At 35.8% G+C, this 22749-nt stretch overlaps 4 protein-coding genes across 4 annotated transcripts; 2 read left to right on the forward strand and 2 right to left on the reverse strand.

Moving 5' to 3' along the window:
• Positions 1-188: 188 nt before the first annotated feature.
• LOC106127857 (uncharacterized) lies at positions 189-9072 on the forward strand. Its single transcript, XM_013326142.1, has 3 exons — positions 189-459; positions 6566-6659; positions 6754-9072. Exons 1-3 carry the CDS (start codon positions 451-453, stop codon positions 8700-8702), a joined length of 2052 nt encoding a protein of 683 aa, XP_013181596.1. The 5' UTR covers positions 189-450; the 3' UTR covers positions 8703-9072.
• Positions 9073-10345: 1273 nt separating this feature from the next.
• On the reverse strand, positions 10346-11195 carry LOC106124884 (uncharacterized). The gene is made up of 3 exons (XM_013321896.1): positions 10954-11195; positions 10708-10852; positions 10346-10581 (listed from the first exon to the last, which is right to left on the reverse strand). The coding sequence occupies exons 1-3, from the start codon at positions 11141-11143 to the stop codon at positions 10449-10451; spliced, it is 468 nt and encodes a 155-aa protein (XP_013177350.1). The 5' UTR covers positions 11144-11195; the 3' UTR covers positions 10346-10448.
• Positions 11196-12833: 1638 nt separating this feature from the next.
• Positions 12834-14042, reverse strand: LOC106126338 (coiled-coil domain-containing protein 97). The gene has a single exon (XM_013323952.1). The coding sequence runs from the start codon at positions 13868-13870 to the stop codon at positions 12839-12841; it is 1032 nt and encodes a 343-aa protein (XP_013179406.1). The 5' UTR covers positions 13871-14042; the 3' UTR covers positions 12834-12838.
• Positions 14043-14340: 298 nt separating this feature from the next.
• Positions 14341-22667, forward strand: LOC106126330 (multidrug resistance-associated protein 7). The gene is made up of 22 exons (XM_013323940.1): positions 14341-15113; positions 15192-15309; positions 15401-15559; positions 15999-16248; positions 16329-16593; positions 16819-17056; positions 17372-17520; positions 17790-17909; positions 17978-18359; positions 18462-18584; positions 18662-18775; positions 18865-19044; positions 19193-19338; positions 19423-19926; positions 20058-20190; positions 20314-20487; positions 20673-20879; positions 20997-21124; positions 21215-21306; positions 21430-21624; positions 21699-21930; positions 22083-22667. Exons 1-22 carry the CDS (start codon positions 14502-14504, stop codon positions 22329-22331), a joined length of 4770 nt encoding a protein of 1589 aa, XP_013179394.1. The 5' UTR covers positions 14341-14501; the 3' UTR covers positions 22332-22667.
• Positions 22668-22749: the final 82 nt, after the last annotated feature.

Genomic DNA, 22749 nt, shown 5'->3' on the forward strand with positions numbered 1-22749 from the left:
CGTGACACTTGTACTCAATTGGCACATATTGTTGTCTTTGTATTTTCAAAGAGAGTGAGAGGGATAGCAATATTGTATTAATACAAGTGTCACGGCAGTGGAAACCCACTGTAACAGTTCTACATAGTGATGTCTTTTAGTAGATCGGCGCGACACCAGCGATTTCTGTAACGTAACACTTTTGTGACGTGAATTTGAATCGAATACGTTTAAGTTAAAACCGGCAGTCGGGCCACTTGACGTGCGTCGACGCATGCGCATGGCGACAAACGAGTTGGGTGGCTGTGGCTGTGGCTGGTGCGTGCTTTATGGGAGTCAGCCAGTCAGCTTGTTACTATAGTGATGTTAGACGTGCAGTAGACGTCGTTCGGGCAACGCGATAACTCCGCATATACTCCGCGTTCTCTTAATGCGCGTATGGACGTTTATGAATTAAACAATTGAATTAAAATGTTTTGGGTAAGTTTTTTCTCTTATTTTAACAAAATGTGATAATAATAAGCTGCAATTTTATTGCAAAAATGTTCGATAAAAAAATTTAAAACGTTGTAAAATTATTTACTTGTTGCATTCATTGTTGCACGTGCAAATAGTGCTATGGTAAATAAACGAAACAGTAATTAATATAATTATGTAAATAACTAGCAGTAAGTAATATATTTATGTTGAAATATGATCGTGGAAAAGACATCAACGCGTTAAGTATGGTAACTATATTGTAGACTTTAAAAAGAGAAATGCTGAAAACGATTAAATATTTTAAAGTATTGTTTTGCGTAATTTATACAATAACGAAGGGATAATACGATATTATATATTATTCAAAGCAAATCCCTATGTCAAGATAGTTCGACTATATAGGGAGTCTTTTCTTTTATTGTTTACAGTTTTGCGATCTATGGTAATACAAATGACGTGAGCAATAACTGTTTATTATTATAGCCTCACAATAGGGAAGACTAATCAATGGATATGACGACACGGAACGACGAATTTTTAGAAGCGGCTTATTGCGTGCGCTATTTTATGTTAATATTCTTTTTTGGCTTCAGGACAAAAATTTTAAACGATGAATAATTGACGGGTGTATTTACTTTAACTCCATTATACAAAAAATACATTTAACATTTGAGTTTTGACTGCTCATAGAGATGTATGAGACTAATACTGTGCCAACCTTCAGTAAGGAAAAGGGCATACAAATGACGATAGAAAACTGAGCTCCGATTAATTTAACTGCTTATGTTATTCGTTACTATAACATAAAAAATATAGACATCGCTACGATTCGATAAAGCGGTGTCAGCCATCGGTCTCTTTAACTGTGAGTTACCACTGCCGAAACATCTTAGTAATATTATAAATGCGAATATTTAGATGGATTTTTATATGTTCATAACGGCTGAATGGATCTAGCTGAAATTTGGCATACATATAGAGCAGTCTGAAGAAACACTTAGACTACTAATAACGTTTTTTTTAATCACGCGGGTTACTGCTAGTTTATTCATAAATAATTTTTGTTTGTTTAGAGATATTGTTAGAAAGGCACCTTAAATATGATCTGTTTAAATAAAACAGATAAATATTTATAGAGCGCTGAAATTACTACTTTACTCGCATGATTTTTACTGATCCCGCGAAAACATTATATATAGGATATATTTTGGTGAATTGCATATCGTCTTATTGTTACCGGCTGGTGCCCACAAAATTGTTCACGTTGAGAATAAATTCTAAAAATCTAGCTTTTTTTTCTCAGTTTTCAAGTAATCAAAAATATTTATCTATGTCGATTCTCATCCTCTAATTAAGACTTTATGGGTTGGATTAAAAAAGTCTTTCTTAATGCTCGGTTACGCAATAATAAAAACCTCAGTTCAAAATTACCAGCATAGTATTTTGGGCTGAGCGCTCATATATCGCTTCTTCTTTTATGTATATTGATATTTATAAAGACACTGAATCTTATCTAGAATATTTATATCGCTGTTATAACTCGCATGATTGTTCATTCCGGAAATACGTAATTGATTAGTCTTGGTTAGCAATCTTTAAACCAGTGAAATTTTGTTATATTTATAGTAATGTACTTACGTAACGCATAAAATTGATCATAATAAAAGCGCAAATAATTCGCTATTAATTAATTTTACTAGCAAAATTTTTTTTGACAAAAAAACTTAGTACGTATATTAACAACAGAGGGACTGGCACGAATATTTGCAACACCCGCCTTCGTAACGTTTTCGAGAAAAATAGTATTGGATTTGTTGGTGCACTTTGCGCCAGGTAGGGGCGCTGCAGAAATTTTTAATACAAATTTTGGCGATGTTAATCGTTTGTAGTTTATTCAAAGTAAATAAGTTACAAAAATATAGTAGTTAATATATATCTAAGTTATACGGCGACCTTGTTGTTGGTTTCTAAGACCAATATTCCTATAAAAAATATAGCATTATCTCTGTTATATCAAAGAGGGATTGGGAGAGGGATGACGATATTATTTATCCGAGGATTTTGGCCTCATACACCAAATATTTATCGGATAATCAAACAAGCTCTATTTAATAATGCGAACTGAAAAATTAAATAGATCCTTTTTGTTCCCTTATACCTTCTTTGCATTGAGTATTAAATTGTATTTTCTTAAACGTTTCATGTTTTGCAAAACACAATGAAGTAGAAATTAATCTGGAGTGTATCGAATCTTAAGCGTTGGTGACATGTTGAGACAATGATATTTATTTCTCCAAATATGTTGGCTATATAGAACATGTTATAGTAGTTACAATGATAGATTGTATTACAGAGTTGGCGGGCGTAGACATTAATTTGTCTCGAAAACCTATGGAAATCGTTGTAACAAATTGTGGCGATTCCGAGGCAATTTGCGTGGGCTCGTCTTTACCGTGATGCCGATTGCCGACTGGTCATCGACACATAAAACTTGTGAAAGTGTTAATATTTCTTTCCTTGCGCACCCACACAGCTATTCTACTGGAAGTGTCTAATTTTTTAACCAGACAACATATCAGACGAAATGTATCCTCGTTTATAATTCGGATTAACCGATTGGATTTGATTTTTATAGGTCATTGTACTCAACGAATACAATACAATAACCTATTGTTATTAGACTATTATTATACTAATCTTGATTGAAGTAAAACGCTTATATTTCATATTGCGTCATGTATACATTGTAATTAATAGCATAATAATTTTACGATAATGATGTTTACCGTAAAATAATTAATATTTTATTCATAACATAAACATATTCACGATACATTTACATTTTATTACAACTATTAAGTATGTCTAAAATTTATTAAGTGTCATGTCAATATCTGTGTCTTTTATTGATATTGTTTTTTCCACCTACATTTTAACTGTTAAGTTAAAACTGAAGGTTACATTAACAATCCATATTGTAGAATAGATTAGCGTCATACGAGAAATAATATTCAACATTGTGCGTTTGTATTGCTATCATTAATAGTGATTGAAAATATTATATTTAAGGCCCGTTCACAAGACTGGGTAAGTCTTCGGTACTATTGTTTAATAGTTCGAGAGGTGCGTAGCGCGCTTTCCGTACCCACAACATTAAATCGTCGACAAGAGTCGTCTACTCCGTCAGTACATTTGGCCTGACACGAGTGTTTGCAACAAGTGCCTCCGTATTATCATCGTCAATTATGTCCAAATCAGCATTTACATGCGATTGCGAAAGTGGCTAAAATACTAAATGCGCCTGGTACCAGAGATTTGGGTTCTAATCTGATCGGGATGGCACTATTGAGATGTAAAGAACTTGATGACTTAATAGGTTATTATTTCAAGATCAATCACTTCGTCTATTTCAACATATGATATACGAATGAATTTATCATATTAAATCAGCTCATTAGAAATTGATTTCCTTTCGGCAAACTTTTGATCATAAGAAATGAAAGTTTCCGATAAGGTACGGCGTTGCATATTTTAAAGTCCAACATAAGTTTTATGCGAAATGAAAGAGTATTGATATTTTTCCGCCGCTGAGTCGTTCGTGGGCGTTAAATAGCCTCTGGCGCCAATCAGTCTGGGCGCGACCGGTGTTCGAATGCATAACGCATCATATTCGTGTAAAACCATAGAGTAACAATATTTTTTACTTTTATTCTTTAATTCGGTTCCCACGCGCCAAAGTCCGTTCAGTTTATTAATTTGATCATTCATAAATAAACGTTATAGAAACTTTCACTTTGAATAAGGCAGTTGTCTACGAGTTTTTTCTGGAAGTACGTAAATAATTATTTATAGCTCTGATTTATTATTTTTCTATATAGACAAATAAACCGGTTTTGCAAACATAATTAAGATCAATAAAATATTTGGCTTCTATGATTAGCGACACGTCTATTAATAAAACCTAGGATGAATGACTGTTTTAAAAGTTAAAGTAACATTTTTTTTTCTATAAAGAATATTCGTCTTAATTTGTCAGACTGTGTTCTGTCTATTACTAGTTGAAGACTGCGACTCCGTCAGCTCGGTAATAAAAAAAATATAATTAGTAGCCTATACGTTCTTCCAGACTATGTTCTATATATATGCCAAATGTTAACAACATCCGTTCTGCCGTTCCGGAGTTACGTCAAACTAACATCCATCTAAACATTCGCATTTATAATATTAGTATGATAAATAAAACCATTTAAGCTTGTTTTGTAACGTCTAATATTTATGTTTCTAACATTAATATGTAAAAATCACGATATTAGTAAGGTAGCTAACACTTAGTAACATGCTAACATATCATATTGATATTTTATTAAAGAGAAACACTATTGTAGCGGACTGAACAATGGTACATAACTTTGTTTTAAATAGTAACTATTGTTTCTTCAAGCAGTAGTTTGGTAAGAATACTAAGTATCCACCTACTGACCATCGTAACCCACAGCACCGTCTGGCATCAAAACAGAGCGCTGCATTCTTCAGTTATTTTCACTAACATGCGCACACATCTCATGGGCAATATATAATTTTCAATAAGCAAGTAAAACTAGAGGATCGGGTTAACCACAATAGCTTATAAACATAGAAATGGAAAGTCGTTGTGGCTGCGTACAAATGTTTGCCGAACGTGAAATTGAAGATCGTAGTCGTCAAGGTCGCATGCTTTTTATATTGAAGTATAAAATCTATAAATAGAAATAGCCTTTAAAAAAATAAAGGCCTCTTTCACACGTGTTTTTTTCAACGAAGTTGATATAAGTTAGTTTTAACGACTTTTACTTGCATGTTTGTTTGTGTATTAAGTTACTTTAATTGATTTCTTTAAAATGTGATATTATTAGTGTAAAAGTGAACCTACAGTACTTTGAAAAAACTCATCGTGACACAGTAACTTTGAGTCACACTCCATATGTGAAAAAACTAAAATATATAATATTTTTTCACAATTTAAAGTTGACTTTGCTCTATGAAGGGAAAAACAAATTTATTTTCTTTTTCTTCATTAATTCGCTTTTACCGCCACGTGTTCGTCTTTAAGGTTTGCAGTTCATGGAACAGCAATGATCGGGCTTATATTTTTTTGAAAAGAAAAAAGAAATAAATCAAATCTTATATTTCATCTTTTCTAGTCCATGAGGTGAATTTTGGTACATTGTATTTTGAGGCATATTAAGAAGGACTAGGAATGTATGGAACACTTTTTAAAAGTTCATGTAACGTGAATGATATAAGAGTGAAAGGACGACACCAAGAGGGCAAATTAGATGCAAAACGCAATTGAATCATTCGTATCAGGTAGCGCCTGTGTTGCGATTCGTAGCACGCGCACGCACCGCTTTCGCTGCACCGTATCCTGATGCTCTAACATTCACACAAACAATAAAAACATTTCTGCCTAGAAGAACCAAAAAAACGATTACGGTATTCATAAAACTTCGAATTACCCATAGTCCGATTTATTCCACCACGAAAATTAATGGTGAAAGTAATGTATTTTTTGTAAAAAAAAAGTAACCGTTAATTACAAAGAGATTATTAAAATTACTTTTAAGATAAATTGTAAGAAACAAAGAATCGAATTAAGTTTCGTGGAAAGTCCTTCGCTCGTTAACACAGATTTTCAACCATTAAAATCTACACCTTGCCATAACGAGCAAAAAGGGTCATTGTATTTCGTATACGTAAATAAGGAGGATGGTTATAATATCAAATGAGCTCGTCTTTCATCCCGACACCGCCGCCAGGCCGTGTGGTATTTTAACGAGCGCCTTACTTGCCCAAAAAAAATGTGACATCTCACCACAATCGCTGCCCGGCCACGGACCGCACTAATTGCACAAAATCCACCGCTGCACCCAAAACTTTACCACAGAGTTGATAATTTATTATTAATGAGTTATAAGGAACTTAAATTTAGTATCGTCAATTATTTAAATAGCAGTTCTTTTAGCTACCAATATTACAAACAGTTACAAATATACATTACTTTCTTCATAAGGAGCAAAATTGATTGCTTTATTGCGCAGCGTATTAACTGACTGAAATTTTTTCACAGATACGCATCGGATTGTTTTTCGTAGCGTCGTTATATCCAGCCCAGGCAGACCCTGGTCCCGTTGCCGGCTTGCAACATGTTGCCAACCTATCGCGTATGTAATTTGTGTACTTTTATATTAAAATGTCCTTAAAAATACATACGTTTATATTTATCTTACAACACTTTCGTGCGTTTATTCTTTTCAGATATAACAGGAAGTTCCAATCCTAGTGGGTTTAGTACAAATTTTTCTCCCCGAATGGACTTTGCTCAATGGAAACCTCTAACTGGGCGCGGCGATCCACTTCGAAATGACCCAACATACGACTACGAACCTCCTGTTCTAGAGCGAGTTCATTACTGGGCTGATGAGCCTCGCGTGGAGCGTGAACGGATTCCTGAAAGGAAATCTGAAGTTTTGGTGCTGGGTGTTTCTTCACGTAAACCGAGTGTAGCCCCCCACCAGCCCCCACCGCTGAAGAGGACACATCGACCCCCTCCACCTCCACCACCTCCCAAATTCGAGGACTACACGTACAAGTATAGTGAATATTATCCTATGACAATACTTGTGCCTCCGCCACCACCTCCACCGGGGCACCAGCCTTCAGTCTACATAATTCCCGAGGAAAATTTGTCAGGTCTTGTTTCGTCGCTTAAGCAACCGGATAGACCGATGATAATTAAAAGACCTTCCACGGTAACACCAGACCATTTGTCATCTTTCGCCGTGCAAGAAGCTAATTTAATATATCAATCTTCAACTACGAGTCAGAATTGGTTTGTGGACTTAAATCAAACAAAAGTTCTACCGAATACTCCTGTGACTAGCGACTACGCTGGCTGGGGCCCGACCACACCATTCGACGATAACGATATTATTAACGACACACACAACTTTATTTCAAATGATCAGAGCATAGAGGTATCGAAACCATATTTGTTTTACAAACCATCATTACCGGTGTCGCAAAAACCTCAATCGGGACCTATTCAAAATCTTATAACAACATTTGTGCCTACTGCTCTACCGCCCATAGAGTCCACACCTAGTAGTACACAAGAGGCATGGGCGCCCACTGATACTACATATGAAGTTAGTACAGAAAGTCCAAATATATATGATGAAACTGCTACGGTATACAAAACTACAAACGAATTACCCACTACAGTAACTATGCCACCAAAACCACATCCAACACTTTTTGATATGTTATCCCCAATGATGTCAATGCCACTAGCCACAGATCCAGATAGACCAGAAGACAATTTATATGCTCATGCTTCAGAAAATATACATGTTTTTAAAGAACATACAACAGAAGATAGCGCTAAATTAGATTTGATGCAGAGTATGCAACCACCTGCACCGGTTAAACATTCAGACGGTTCTACAGGTTCAGAAAGGCATCCTTATCATGTTAATCCGCACGTCCTGAACAATTTGCTACATGCAAAACCGTCTCATGCACAAAAAATCCATACACATGATCCTTATTTACATATGCGTTTCACTACACCCATGACTACATCTACAACGCAAGCGACCGTCTCGCAAGAAACTAAGTATTCTACGGAAGCCCCAACAGTACCCATGTATTTAATTATACAAGGACATTCGAAAGTTAAAACATACAGTTCCAAGGCAAAATATAACTTGCAAGATACATCACAAAACGATATTACTAAGCACAGAGAAACAAATGAAGTTAAACACTTACATCCGATAAAAGAAAAACATTCTAAAAAATTAGATAAAAACAACGTGACCCGTACCGGTAAAGCTCAGGATTTAAAATCTTTAATTGATAACGGTTTGGGACCTATAGAAATACAAGAGACCGATGTCGGTATAAAATATGATGTAAGTGACGGCAGCAAAGTACCTGTTGAATTATATAAAAAAGGAATCGTAGACACCGATGAAAATGACTATAGCTCCAAAAATACAACTAAGAGAGAGAAGCGTCAAATACAATTTCAAGATTTATTAAATTTTACTAACGATTCAATTGAGGAGTACTTTGAAGATTTTTTAAATAAACAAAAAAATGAGAATTTAAGTGGACAAGTTGCGAATGGAGAAGCCACGGGATATAATGACCTGGAAGAAGATGACGAGGATTCAGACGAAGAAGACGGCGAAGATGGGTGAATGAAGACATTCACAAAATGGATAACTAATCATAGCATAAAACCAAAAGACCGATATCTTTACAAAAAATTTAGTTACCCCGTTTGCATTTCTTTTACATAACAACTCCACTTTGGAGCTGACTGTATTTCTTTTAAAATGAAAAGTACCGTTAACCGGCGCTTTATATTCAGATAAATAATGTCTAAATTTAGTCTTATTATAGTACAAATAAAATTCGATAGCATAAATAAATTTAAAAAAAAATGCGGTAATTGATCGTTCACAGTGAAGGCACATGAATGAAAAATTCTGATGAAGAATTTAGAAATTAATAAGTGCTTTCTCTACAAAGAATTTTGTTTCAATTTTGTTTGACTAGATTTTATATTTATTTAAAGTTTGAAATGTTTTGTAAAAAATAATGAATTATTCCATTTTATTACTTTTATTTGTATTAGCGATATGTCAGTTTATTTTTTATAGCTTTTATTTGTGAAAATAAAAATGCTAACTGGTTAATTTAGTGGATTTTGAAAAGACTGATAAAATGATTACAATTGTGTGTACAAAATCGTAGGTGCTTTTACATCGAGTGTTAAGATATTTATTTTCTATCGACATTTAAAAAGTACGACCTACATATATCTTAAAGAGAGAGAGAGAATCTTTGTATACATTGGATTCTATGCAAAATTAAGGCAACGTTTCATAAGACGCTAATCTAATATTATTATATTTATAGGGCGTGGTATATACATGTTGAAATAAAATTATAATTCATAAGTTGTATATTAATATCCGAGAACATACAATAAAGGATAAAAAAAATTAAGCCAGACATTTTTTAACTATTTCAACGAAATTAAACTAACGTGTGTTTTTTTTAATTAAAATTAAATTTGTGAAATAAAACAAGACAGAAATTATTTCGTAACATTTGCAAATAATGCGCATATATATATAATACAATAAGGAATTACTCAGCTCTTTGTTGGGCGAAGTTTTTACATGAGTAATTTTTTGTAATGTTTTCAATGTGTACTAAAACGTAAACAAAATCTAAATGTTTATCACTCTTCTTGTCAAGTTCTTGATCACACGTTTCACAAGCAATCCATCCATCTCTTCTATGTTTTTTCTTTAACTGTCTAGAATTTTGACTATGATAATTTATTCGACCATGTGAATTACTCGGAAGAAAATTTTAACTTGGGTTTTAGATACTGACAATAATTATTACTTGTGATAGAAATGTTTTTCTAGGAATAAATCAAGTGCCTTAGAAACGCCTTTTGTATTTAATATAGTGTAGTAGCTGAAAAGTGACTTTTTTAATTTTGTATGTAATGTTTGTAGTTAATCAAATATTCTTAAAAGTATTTTATCAAATTATTTTGTATAAATATGATGTAATGTTGTAATAAAATAATTTATTTACAATTCATATTTTTTGACATTTTTATTTGCATATACTACCAATGTAATTGAATTATAAAAAAGAAAATTGTGTATTTTTCTAATTATGTAGGTTTAGTTACATTGATGCGTGTCTACAAAAAGTATGTGTGCGAGTCAACGGACGCGGCCCACTAACACACACTTTTCTTACCGTCCTTTTCGAAGAAATAGACAGGCAGCTCGGATAAAGTGAAAGCTGCTTATAAGCCGATAAAGTCAATGTTTATTGCTAAACACACCGTCCAAACGAATCGAACAATTGACGCCACAAGAACAAATACAACCTTTGTCCATTTTAATTACAGTTTACACATCAAAGTTTAAAAATAAATAAAGCAATAACAGCACAAAAAGCTGTACTCGTTCATAACGAAGTTCATAACTCCGATTACATTGATCTCCTTGGCAGAAACATAATTTGTACTCCGCGTCAGGTAGTCTGTAAATTAAAAATATATCTAATAACACTAAGCATTATGGTTTTTTTTGCATTTCAATTGATTATAAAAAGAAGATCTCCTTCCTATATATAAATTAAGTTTTCAATCATCAAAAATAATTTTACCTTTGCCGTTTGCACGACATTGTTCTTGCTTCAGATAGACTTACGGGCGGCGTATCTTGTGCAGTAAGCTCGTAGCAGCCTCTTTGTACGATCCATGCATGTTTCGCTCTTGCTCTCCACGAACGTATGAAACACAATGCATTCTCTGAAATATAAGCATTGTTTAAAGTTTTTGACTTGAATTGTAAACTCAAACTACATTTCAAGCTAATAGCTATTCGCATCTTTACAAAAAAGATTGTAAACCTTCAGTACAATTCACTACATCTTTATAGATCGTCTTAGTAGAGTCGAGGGCGTTGTCTATAGTGACCCCGCAGCGCGTCCAACTGCGGTGGGTAGATGAACAATTCAAGCACATCACACCGTTAATAATAGTTACATTAACATTAATCAATAAGCTAATTAATATAAATTTGTCAACGGATATAAACATTTATAAATACACATTTACTTCAAAAATATTCGCGGTGACAAAAACATTGTCAGTCATGCAAATTGTTTACTCTGTGATTATGTCTTATTTTATCTAATATCTTTCATAGAGTTATATATTACTTATATGCCTCTCTGAACCGATGTGAAATTTTAAAGATAGGAGATGAATGAGAACCTTGGAGAATCTAGGGGAATCTAGATCAATCTAGGCATATTTTCGAGTGTGTCATGCTGGACATAGGCCTTCCCCAATGCCTATTATAGAGAGTATGCGAAACAACCACTTCCTACCGCACATAAGTGGATCATTCACAACTTCATATTACCTTCATTTCCTTCGCTCCTAAAATAATTCCTTAAAGAATATGGCCTAAAGTTTATTTAAGTTATTAGACGTAAAAGCTACGATCTTCTATGCGGATTAAAATGAGATAGGCTTAATTTAACTGTGAACAAATTTAAGCAACCTTGCAGTTTGTACTTCATGATCATGGGTATTATTGAATGTGGCCATATTATATGTCAATCGCATGTATTTCGACATTGTCTCCAACATTAGGGAGATATAAGATAAATCTAGAATCTACTTATCCACCGTTATACGAATATAGCTACAGATACAACATTCGTTTTACTGCGACAATTTTTATTATGTAAAATAGGACACATTATCACGTAAAACTTGTGCGAAGTTAAATTTACCTGGACATCGGACGGTCAAAGCGCAGCGAATTCTTGCTTCAAATATTCGATCTCGTATAAAATTATCACGCGATAAAGGGTCTTCACCAAATTGTGTGTTAGACAAGGTACCATTGTAACATAACAAACCGAAGGACAAAGAAAATGATTCATAAAATACGAACAAGCAAATCACGTTAATAAAATTTATATTTCTGACGGCCATAACCGCCCAGATTGTGGTATAAGTTAACGTTCTTTTAGGAGAAGGCGATAATAACAATTTGCCTTTGATTAGATGTATAAAGATACCCCAATAGCCTAATGGTACGATCGTAAAGTCGTGAGATCGAACCCGCCATTTGACTCTCGTCATAATTCAAACAAGTTTAAATCTTAATTAAATTCTTTGATGTTGGGGTTTGGTGTTGCGCTTTATGTAAGAAAAAACAAAGAAATGATCGCGTCAGGATTGCAAGTTGTTACGTTTAAAATTTTTCTTTATAGCTTAATATAACTAACTAGGGTGACGCAGCGACCTGAAGCGGGCCTTGGCTTTCCACAACAAGTCTCCAATATTTACTCCGATCTCGCGCGCAGACCTGGAACTCATGAAGATCTTTATCCATTTCAATAAATACACACGAAATCTGTGTTAAAATCAGTATCATATCATAAAGTATTTAGTTTACAGGATACGCATAATTATGGCACAAAGTTTTAATGTTAGAAGGTGACAACCGAGTATGCGGATTGCCTAATGTCATGCGACAATAATTACTTAAAAATATAGTGTCAAAATTAACACTAGTGGTGACACCATCAGAAAGCATGTTACAATTTCAATTTGGGTTCCCCCACATACTTTCAATTACTAATCCAGGATCAGCCACTAATATTTGTAATTCTTCTTGTTATCTATGGCAAGCTGTATCACTAACCTACTATTATAAAAAGTAAATCAAAAGATGTAGGTTCAGAAGGTTCAATTTAAGAATATAAATGAGTAAAACTATTGATTAATTTTATTTTCAATATGTTTCATAAATACGTCTAACGGATCACTTGAATGATCCAGAGTCATTTTTCTACCATACTCTTCGACAAGTTTCATATGTTCCTCCAGATTATTTACATCATTTTGTTCTGAATCAAAATATTGATCTTCGGCATCCTGAGAAATTTGCTCCAAATCATCATACTGTTCATTGTTATCTATTGAATTGTAATCAATATCTTCATCTCTGCCTTCAAGAAAACTGCTGTACATTTCTTGGTAAAATTCTTCTTTTAGCAATGCTCTCTCATTGCTAGTTATTGGGGCATCAGCTCTTGGAGCTTTGAATTTAGGGGTTGGTTGAGTATCAGGTTCATCAAAATCCCCCCACATCTTCTTTTTAGGTTTCTTATCTTTTTTAACTGCTTCTTTCTCATCTACTGATTCCTGATCTTCTTCCAACATTTGCCGATGTTTTGTCTCATTCATTTCATTCATTTCTACAGTACGTAGAATTATATTCAAAAATGTCAAATCCTTAGTGTCTCCAGAATCACGTTGTAGTACTTCTTCGTCATCTAAATACTGGCCAACAAGTTGTTCATATAAAAGTGGATTACGAAACATCATTTGTTTTTCACTAAAATAATCTGTTTCTTCTTGCATTTTTTGTAAGGCTCGGAATCGCCGGTTCTTTATTCTTTTATGTGTACTTCTCTCAGAATGATATATACGTAGATGTTTGATGCAATTATCAAAAGCAGTATCATTAAAACTTTTATCATTAAGCATGTTCTCAAAATATGGTAAATGGTTTGGTGATAAGTATTTGCCGAATTGAGTCAAAAATTCTGTGGGAGATTTAATAAATATATTGTAGGCTGTTTTAATCTTCTCTGATCTCTTGATGTCACTTCCATGTACATGTGAATTTTTAAATGATATATTTGCACACCTGACCAAGTAATCAATAATATCATGAATTGGGTCAATTAGATCTTCATCCTCTTCAACCAAAGAAATTGTATTTTGTATATCTTGATCCATTATCTTTTATTGTACACTATCTTGTTATTCAGTAGAAGATGATAAACAAGTTTACCGTAAGAAATAAAAAGAATATTCATTTGTAATTGAGTACCAGTAATTAAATCACAATTTCTTATTATTCTTAGTAAATAAAAACTTGAGCTTGTTGATAAGTGATAATCAGTTTGACTTTGACATTTATCATTTTAGTTTTTGGACATACACGAGATGCTCAAGACTATAAAAATCAGCGAAGAGAGTTAAGAATGATTGGGTTTTTATTGCAATTCAATTGATATTTTGAGCTAATTGCACTAAAAATAGTAAAGATTTTTTGACGAAAGACATTTTCTTTTTTTTTTAGGTTCTTAAGGAATTTTATAAAAGTTGTATACATCTATGCTTTGTTAAACCTTGTCAACTTGACATTTTATTTTTGACTTCTGAACTTCTGACATTCTGACATGTTTTGTGTTTTGACTCATTTGTCAAACATTGTGTGTATGTTTTAATAGTGATTTTAGTTTTTCACAATTTTAATGTCGTTAAAATTTAAATTGACTTATTTATATTATGTTATGTGCTATCTTTTTCCCGACTCGAGTGTAATTTTAGAAAACTATTGATATGTATTAAAAGTTACGTTGTAATGGAGCTCGTTACAAAATTACAATGGAACTGGAAAGATATGTGCGGACCGTTGGGATTTCAGCCTTGGATCGACGAAAGAAAAGATTTTGGGAAGTGCTTCCAGGAACTTTGTTTACAGATACCCATATTATTTGTCACAGCAATAATATCTGGATATTATGTTGGCTACAGAAGAGAGTGGGTTATACGTGAAAAAACACAAGAGCGTGCCATTGTCTTGCGCAGTTTTGCAGTTTTAGGTCTAACATTCATTCCAATTATAGAATTATACATTTTTATATCAAGCAATAAATTTAATCTGTTCCCAGTTGATTACTTTACTGCTGGTGCATCCTGTCTCTCATGGTTAGTGCACTTTGGATACATCCTGGCACTCAAACATAGACTAGGTCCGAGCAGTCGCGGGCCTTTGAGCCTAGTCCTTTTGTGGCTTATGACAGTGGTGTTCAATTTTATTTCCCTCCGCACAAGTATAATCACTGGATCCATTGTAGGATTCAATATTGCTACACTATGCTGCCATGTTGTGTATTTTATCACACTTCTACCATCAAGTGAGTCTAGACCAACATTTTATTCACCTCATCTTGTTGGATCCCAACATTCAAGTGTGAGTATAAATATTTTATTGAATAAATATATGAAGACATTTGAAAAATGCATCTAAAGGCATAGTACACATTTTTAGAGCGAGTACACACCTTTACTGCCACATATGGATGAGGGGATTTTGGGCACAGCAATGCAAGGCACAAGTTGGTTCTCTAAATTGACTTTTTTGTGGGTAAATCCACTTCTTGACAAAGGTAATGATTAAAAAACTGTTTTATGATAATAACATAATATGTATATGTATTGAATAGAATATACCAATTAATTTGATATTACTCATTCAAGGTTTGGAAAATAAATTAACTGATGCAGAAGAACTATATGATATACCCACAGAGTATAGATGTTCATATGTTGGTGCTAAAATGGACAAGGCATTGATTGGCAATGTAGACCAATTTCAGCAGTATGCTGAAATACCACATGAACCATTCATAGGCTCTGGTAAGAATCTTTCACATGTAAATATATTTTAAACACAATTCACAGTGTTTTAACAACAGATTTTTATTAATTTTTCCTAAAGTCTTTCAACATTAAATGTATGTAAAATTATTTATAACATTAGTGAGATTATTAAATTTAGGGGAAGCACCTACGTTACAACAGGGTATCCTGCTCGTACTTAAAATGTATAATCATGACTCAGTGTAGGGGAATCCTGAGTTGTAGTGTTCTAACTTGTATCATTTGTTTTGCTGCTTACTAGACATTCATATTTATCTACTTTTGACCTTGATTTGACCAAAGTACAGAAGCTCAATATTTTATTTAAAAGTGATCACAGTTTTAAACCACAGAATTAACTGCATATTCTAATTTTTTCATTATAAATTTAGGCTGCAGTGATAAATATTTTATGACAGACTGAAATATTTTCCAGGATATGGTTCATTAAGTGAAAGTCTACCTCAAGTGTCAACTCCAGTCACTCCCACTTCCAGGGTATTATTGAGGCCACAACGTCGTCAGAATGTGTCCTTACTTCGAGCTTTACACACATGCTATGCAATACAATTTTATAGCATAGGAATATTAAAGCTTATATCAGATATGGCTGGCTTTGCCGGGCCTTTATTATTAAATAAATTAGTTACATTTGTTGAAGATGAAAGTATTGATCAACATTTAGGGTATGTTAGCTATGCAGTAATATTTTTTAATTATTATTTTTAATATCTTATGAATAATAAAAAAAATCTTTGTTTTTAAGATATGCATATGCTGGTGGCCTTCTTGTTGCTACAGTAGTGAGTGCAGTTTTCAATGTCCATTTTAATTGGCTAATGTCATTAATAGGAATAAAAATGCGTGGTGCTATGGTTTCAATAATATTAAGAAAAACATTAAGTGTGACTTCAACAGAACTTACAAAGTCATTTTCTGTTGGAGAAATTACAAACTTCATGTCAACTGACACGGACAGAATTGTTAATTCATGTCCAAGCTTTCATGCACTCTGGAGCATACCTTTACAGGTTTGTGTTGCTATTTTCAAATGTTACTGTAGATAGTGATTTTGAATATGAAATATGTATTTATTAGTTAGAAAAAAAAGTTGTGTAAATTAATAGGCCTATAGTGCTTGGTAATTATGAGTTTTAATAATGATTAATCAGTGTAGGAGATATGAAAATTGGTCTTAGGCGTGAATTTCCAACAATGTATTTCTTATATGAATGAATGTAATTTTTTTATTTCAGTTGGTTATAACACTGTTTTTATTGTACCAACAAGTGGGGGTGTCATTTCTGGCCGGTGTTGCTTTTTCAGTTATTCTTATACCTATAAACAAATTCATTGCCAACAAAATAGGTCAACTGAGCACAGAGTTGATGAGGCATAAAGATTCTAGAGTTAGTTTAATCAGTGACATACTCAGAGGTATCAGGACAATAAAGATTCATGTTTGGGAGGATTATTTTATAAACAGAGTAGGAGGTGAGTTGTTATGTTATTTAAATTATCTGATGTCTGCATTGTATGATTGATGGAAAAGATAAATTAAAATGATAATAAATATTAACTGTGTTATCTTATAATACTAATTATCTTATAACTATTAGTTACCGCTAAAATACTTTGCTTCTTTATTAAAATTTATAAATTATTTTGAATTTGATTTGAGATTGTAATTAATATACATTTAAATAACTATGAAAAACATATGAAGGTTGATTAATTACAAAACTATTAAGTATAATAGTTCACAGTTAATGTTTCCACATACAAATATAATTGATAATCGTTGTTTAGAGGTGAGAGGCAAGGAGTTGTACTACCTGCGCGGGCGCAAGTACCTGGACGCGATCTGCGTGGTGTTGTGGGCGACCACGCCCGTGCTAGTGGCAGCACTTACGCTCGGCACGCACGCGCTGCGCTTGCAGCCGCTAGATGCCCCGACGGTATTCACTAATCTATTCAATAGAAAAATACGAGCTTTGTTTAAAATGTTAACCATTTCCCTTTGCAAATTATACCCATTATAGTATGTCTTACCCATAAGACAATGTGTATTGTCTTATGGGTAATTGCTACTTTTTTAATTCTTTTTAGGGTTCCGTATCTTATAGGAAAAAAACGGGACCCTTCTAGGATCACTTTGTTGTCCGTCCGTCTGTCTGTCAAGACCTTTTTTTAAAAGTCATGGTAACTTATTCAAGATGTGTTTCAGGTATTTACTACTGTGGCATTAATAAACATGCTTATAGCTCCATTGAACGCGTTCCCTTGGGTACTCAATGGACTAACTGAAGCATGGGTATCCATAAAAAGGATACAAAAATTTTTAGATGTAAGTAAATTTGAACACATATATTTTGTTATGGTAAAGTAATTTCTAAAAATTCCATATTATTAAAGCTTCCAGACATGGACTCGGATCGGTACTACGATCGTGTAAATACAAATCATGACGAAGATAAAATTCTGATATTTAAGAACGCTACGTTTACATGGGCCAAGCCCGCCACTCATCCGACACCACAGATAAAATCTAAAAAAAATAAAGGCAAATCAACTAAGAGGCTGTCGAAACGGAACATTCAACAAGATTCTACTTCGTCGTCTGACTCACAAGTGCAAGTTCCTTTCGTATTGAGAGATATATCATTGGAGATAGGTCGAGGTGAACTGGTGGGCATTGCTGGTAACGTCGGCAGCGGAAAGACATCACTCCTGCACGCCGTACTCGGGGAAATGATCAAAGTCAATGGAGACCTGCAGATACCTGAAAATTTAAATAGTAAGTTTGTACTTACAACTACACAGCATACTCAGATTCGTTATGTTTTCACTAAGGGCGGGCCTTACTGTATAAAGAATTGTTATATGATATTTTTTGTAGGTTTTGGATATGTATCTCAACAATCATGGCTGGTTCGCGGCACCATACGAGACAACATACTATTCGGGAAACCATACGACGAGACTAAGTTTCGTTCTGTTGTTGATGCTTGCGCACTAACAGGTAAGTTTTTCATATCACGTTATATTATTAATATCATTTTGTGAATTTTAAATGTATCTAAACGTATAATTTCTCAGAGGATCTGAACATTCTGGGCTGGAACGCATACGTAGGGGAAGGAGGCTGCACACTGAGCGGCGGTCAACGAACTCGGATCGCCTTAGCTCGAGCAGTTTATCAGGACAAAGAAGGTATTTACAGAAGTTATATTCATTTCATTCAAAATATAGTTTCACTTATTTGTAAAGTATCACTAACTGGAGGGTAATGTTCCGTGCAGTGTACTTGTTGGACGACATCCTGTCGGGTGTGGACGCGCGCGTGGCGGCGCACATAGTGCAGCGCTGCGTGCTGGGCGTGCTGCGACATCGCACGCGGCTGCTGGTCGCGCACTCGCCCCGACACCTCGCGCGCGCGCACCGCGTCATACTGCTGCATCATGGAAAACTTATCGCACATGGTAACTACCATGAAGTTGTTGAAAGTTCATAACTATTCCGTTAGAAAAAAGAATACTAGCCATTGAAATACGAATCTGATGTCCGTTTCAGTGACCTTTCTTTCTTTTGGTGTAGAGATTAGATCAATTCTAATTTTTTTATTTACAGGTCCCCCGGAACTAGTTTTAAATGAGATTGAGGAGTTTCTTCCCAGTGAAACTGATACATTGGGCGAGGAACCCATCACAGAGAGAGAGCATAATACCGTAGAAGAATCTTTGGACAACATTAGCAGACAAAGCTTGGACAATGAGGTAGAGAAGTTGTAAAATTCTTGACTTTTTAAATAATTGATATCTCCCCAGTTAAAATAATAATATTTTCTAATTTATTTACAGGAAACAATGTCGATAGGTTCAGTTGGTTGGTGGGTTATATGCTTATATTTGCGATCTGTTGGCCTCTTCCTATCAGTGGCTATTGTGATATCACTCATATTGATGCAACTCTCTCAGAACTACACCTTCCTCTGGCTAACGTTTTGGATTAAAAACCGAGCGGCCAACTCGACCAGCCTCAATACAAATACATTACTCGAAAGTCCGCACGAAACTCAAACAGTAATGGACCACGGATTCAATATTATGGATAACGTTATACAACGCATATTAAATGGTTCTTTACCAATTCTTCATAATGATGAAGTAACAGTAACTAAATCAACCAATATCCCTGATTTGAAACTTACACTTAGATATGATGATAATTTTTATTTGGAGATGTATTTTGTGTTGGCCGGTCTGAATTTGTTGTTCACTGTGATGCGAGCGTTTCTATTCGCATACGGAGGGGTCAAGGCCGCTGGAAGAATACATAGGATACTTGTTAACGTTATTATTAGAGTAAGTTGTTTTTCTTTTTATTTTTTTTATTACTTGTAAAAGGCACTTAAAATAAGCATGAATGTATAAGAATTACTTTGTGTAACATCACAATTAATAAAGTAAATAAATAAAAAATTAACTACTTTTAGGCTAAAGTGAAGTTTTTCGACGTCACACCTACGGGTAGGATTATGAATAGATTTTCTTCAGATACGTATACAATCGATGACTCGTTGCCGTTCATACTCAACATTCTATTGGCTCAGGTGTTCGCTTTGATCGGTGAGACTTTTTTGTCTATTAATATTAATAAAATTAATATTCTACCTTAATTTATAGATAATAAATAATCATAATCAGATCACAATACGAAGAATCTGACATACGCTGGTTTCTGATGTCCAGGAGGTGTGGCGGTGACAGTGTACGGGCTGCCGTGGCTGGCGGTGGCGCTGCTGCCGCTGGCGCTGGCGTACCACCACCTGCAGCGCCGGTACCGCGCCGCCTCCCGCCAGCTTAAGCGCCTGCAGAGCGTCGCTCTCTCACCTGTTTACGTACACTTTAACGACACGCTAGAAGGTATGCACCGTTACAATAGTACGACTTACAAAATATTGATTATATACAAATCATTGTATATGGGCAAAACGACCATATGAAACCATAGTACTCGTATACTATGAAAACTCTGTATGTTTTTTCATTTTAGGATTATTTTTTTATAATTTCAATTTAGTACTTTTCTATTGTGTGTTGTGGTATAGGTCTGACGGTGGTGCGTGCGCTGGGCGCGTGCGGGCGGTGGGGCGAGCGCGGCGAGGAGCTGTGCGAGGGGTGGCAGCGCGCGGCGCTGTGCGGGGCGGCGGCGGCGCAGTGGCTGGCGCTGCGGCTGCAGGCTGCCGCCGCCGCCACCGTCGCCGCCGCCGCGCTCATCGCAGTGCTGCAGCGCGCCACGCATGCTGCAGACCCGGGTACCCTACTTTATTACCCAAACCGTCTCGTATCTTCCGCCAAAAAGACGCCGTCCGAGAAGTTAAGGATTCATAGAAATGTGGACCTTTTCTTAATAAATATAAAACTGTGTGCAGGTCTGGTAGGTCTGGCAATATCATACGCGCTGTCGCTGACCTCAGTGCTGAGCAGCGTGCTCAACTCCTTCACAGAAACTGAGCGCGAAATGATCGCCGTCGAACGTGTCGGCGAGTACATCACGCAGGTATATACTCTAATGCTGATTTTTATAATCAATTTGTGGATTAAATTATATTAATTTCATTCTATAACAATAATTATTATTTGCGTCAAGGTGGAAAGCGAAAAGATAGACGGTGACCCGCCGCCGTACGGCTGGCCCTCGCACGGTGTTATCAGCTTCGAAGATGTTTACCTTAACTACAAGTAAGTCAAAAACACTAGTGATAAATTCAACTCAGATTAGATGTAAAAAGAGTGAGAGGTTGGTAAAAAAGGGAAAAATTACAACAGGGATGCGGTGTAAGAAAGTGTTACGTTTTTTGTCAGCGGGGAGCGTTCGTGCGCGGCGCTGTGCGGGGTGACGTTTGCGAGCCGGCCGGGTGAGCGGCTGGCGGTGGTGGGCCGCACGGGCGCCGGCAAGAGCTCGCTGCTGCGTGCCCTGCTGCGCCTCGCCACCCCCGCCGCTGGCCGCGTGCTGCTCGACGGCGTCGACGTCGCCACGCTGCATCTGCACGCGCTCAGGTATCTACAACTACCATCAAATTCATCTCTATGTGGAAGTGTCTTTATCAGTATTAAATATGTTCGGTGTTTAGGTCTCGACTGGGCGTGATACCGCAGGAGCCGTTCATCTTCTCCGGCAGCGTGCTGGAGAACGTGGACCCGCTGCGGCAGCACGGTGAGGCGGAGGTGTTGCGCGCGCTGACGGCGTGCGGCGCGCGTGAAGCTGTGGACGCCCGAGGCGGTCTGCACGCGCCCGCAGCGAACCTGGCTCGCGGGCACGCTCAGCTGCTCTGCCTCGCGCGCGCCCTCCTGCAGCGGTCCAAGGTACAAACGACCTTCCCATACTAACAATCATTAATACTTTAATTATCCAATACTATCATCAAGCTCTCTATGGAATGTATAGGGAACAATATGTTAAATACATGTGCTTGAGTACAGTAATTTGTATGTTTAACATTGTGTTATGTATTCAGGTGTTGCTAGTAGACGAGGCGACGGCCAACTTGGACCAGGAGGCGGAGCGTGTGATATTAGAGACGATCAGATGCTCGTTCGCGGGTAGCACGGTGGTGTACGTGGCGCACCGCGCGGCCGGCGTGCTGCAGTGCGAGCGCGTGCTCGTGCTTGCCGCCGGGCGCGCGCTCGAGCTGCGCGAACCGAACGACGCGCTCGCCGACACAGATTCGCATCTCTACAAGCTGCTCAACCCACAACACGATTGAACACAAAACACAAAGTATTGACAAAGCTATAAACAAGTCAGTATCAATAATAAATGTTTTCGGTTTCAGATCTGGACTAAGTTTTGCTTACATCATTGATTTCCTAAGTTACCATAATTTTCAAGATTAGTAATGTTGATCCGTTCTTGACTTAAAGCGAAACAAGACTACGGACCTGGCTTAGATATTGAGGCCAAATGACATTAACATGGATGCATGGTCCAGAAATATTTTAGGACTTGTGTGTTCTAGTTGAGACTGACAGTTGTCTGTAATTATTATAATTTACAACGAAATGAACATAACATTTATATTTTTTTTAAATAATAGTTGTTGATTTTGTAAGATCTCATTGTCTTCGATTTGTAGATACATGATCATTAAACGATGAATTTAAGTTTTCATAGTTATGTTGCAA

Source organism: Papilio xuthus, unplaced genomic scaffold (assembly GCF_000836235.2).
Source record: "Papilio xuthus unplaced genomic scaffold, Pxut_1.1 DF828952.1, whole genome shotgun sequence".
Classification (NCBI taxonomy): domain Eukaryota; kingdom Metazoa; phylum Arthropoda; class Insecta; order Lepidoptera; family Papilionidae; genus Papilio; species Papilio xuthus.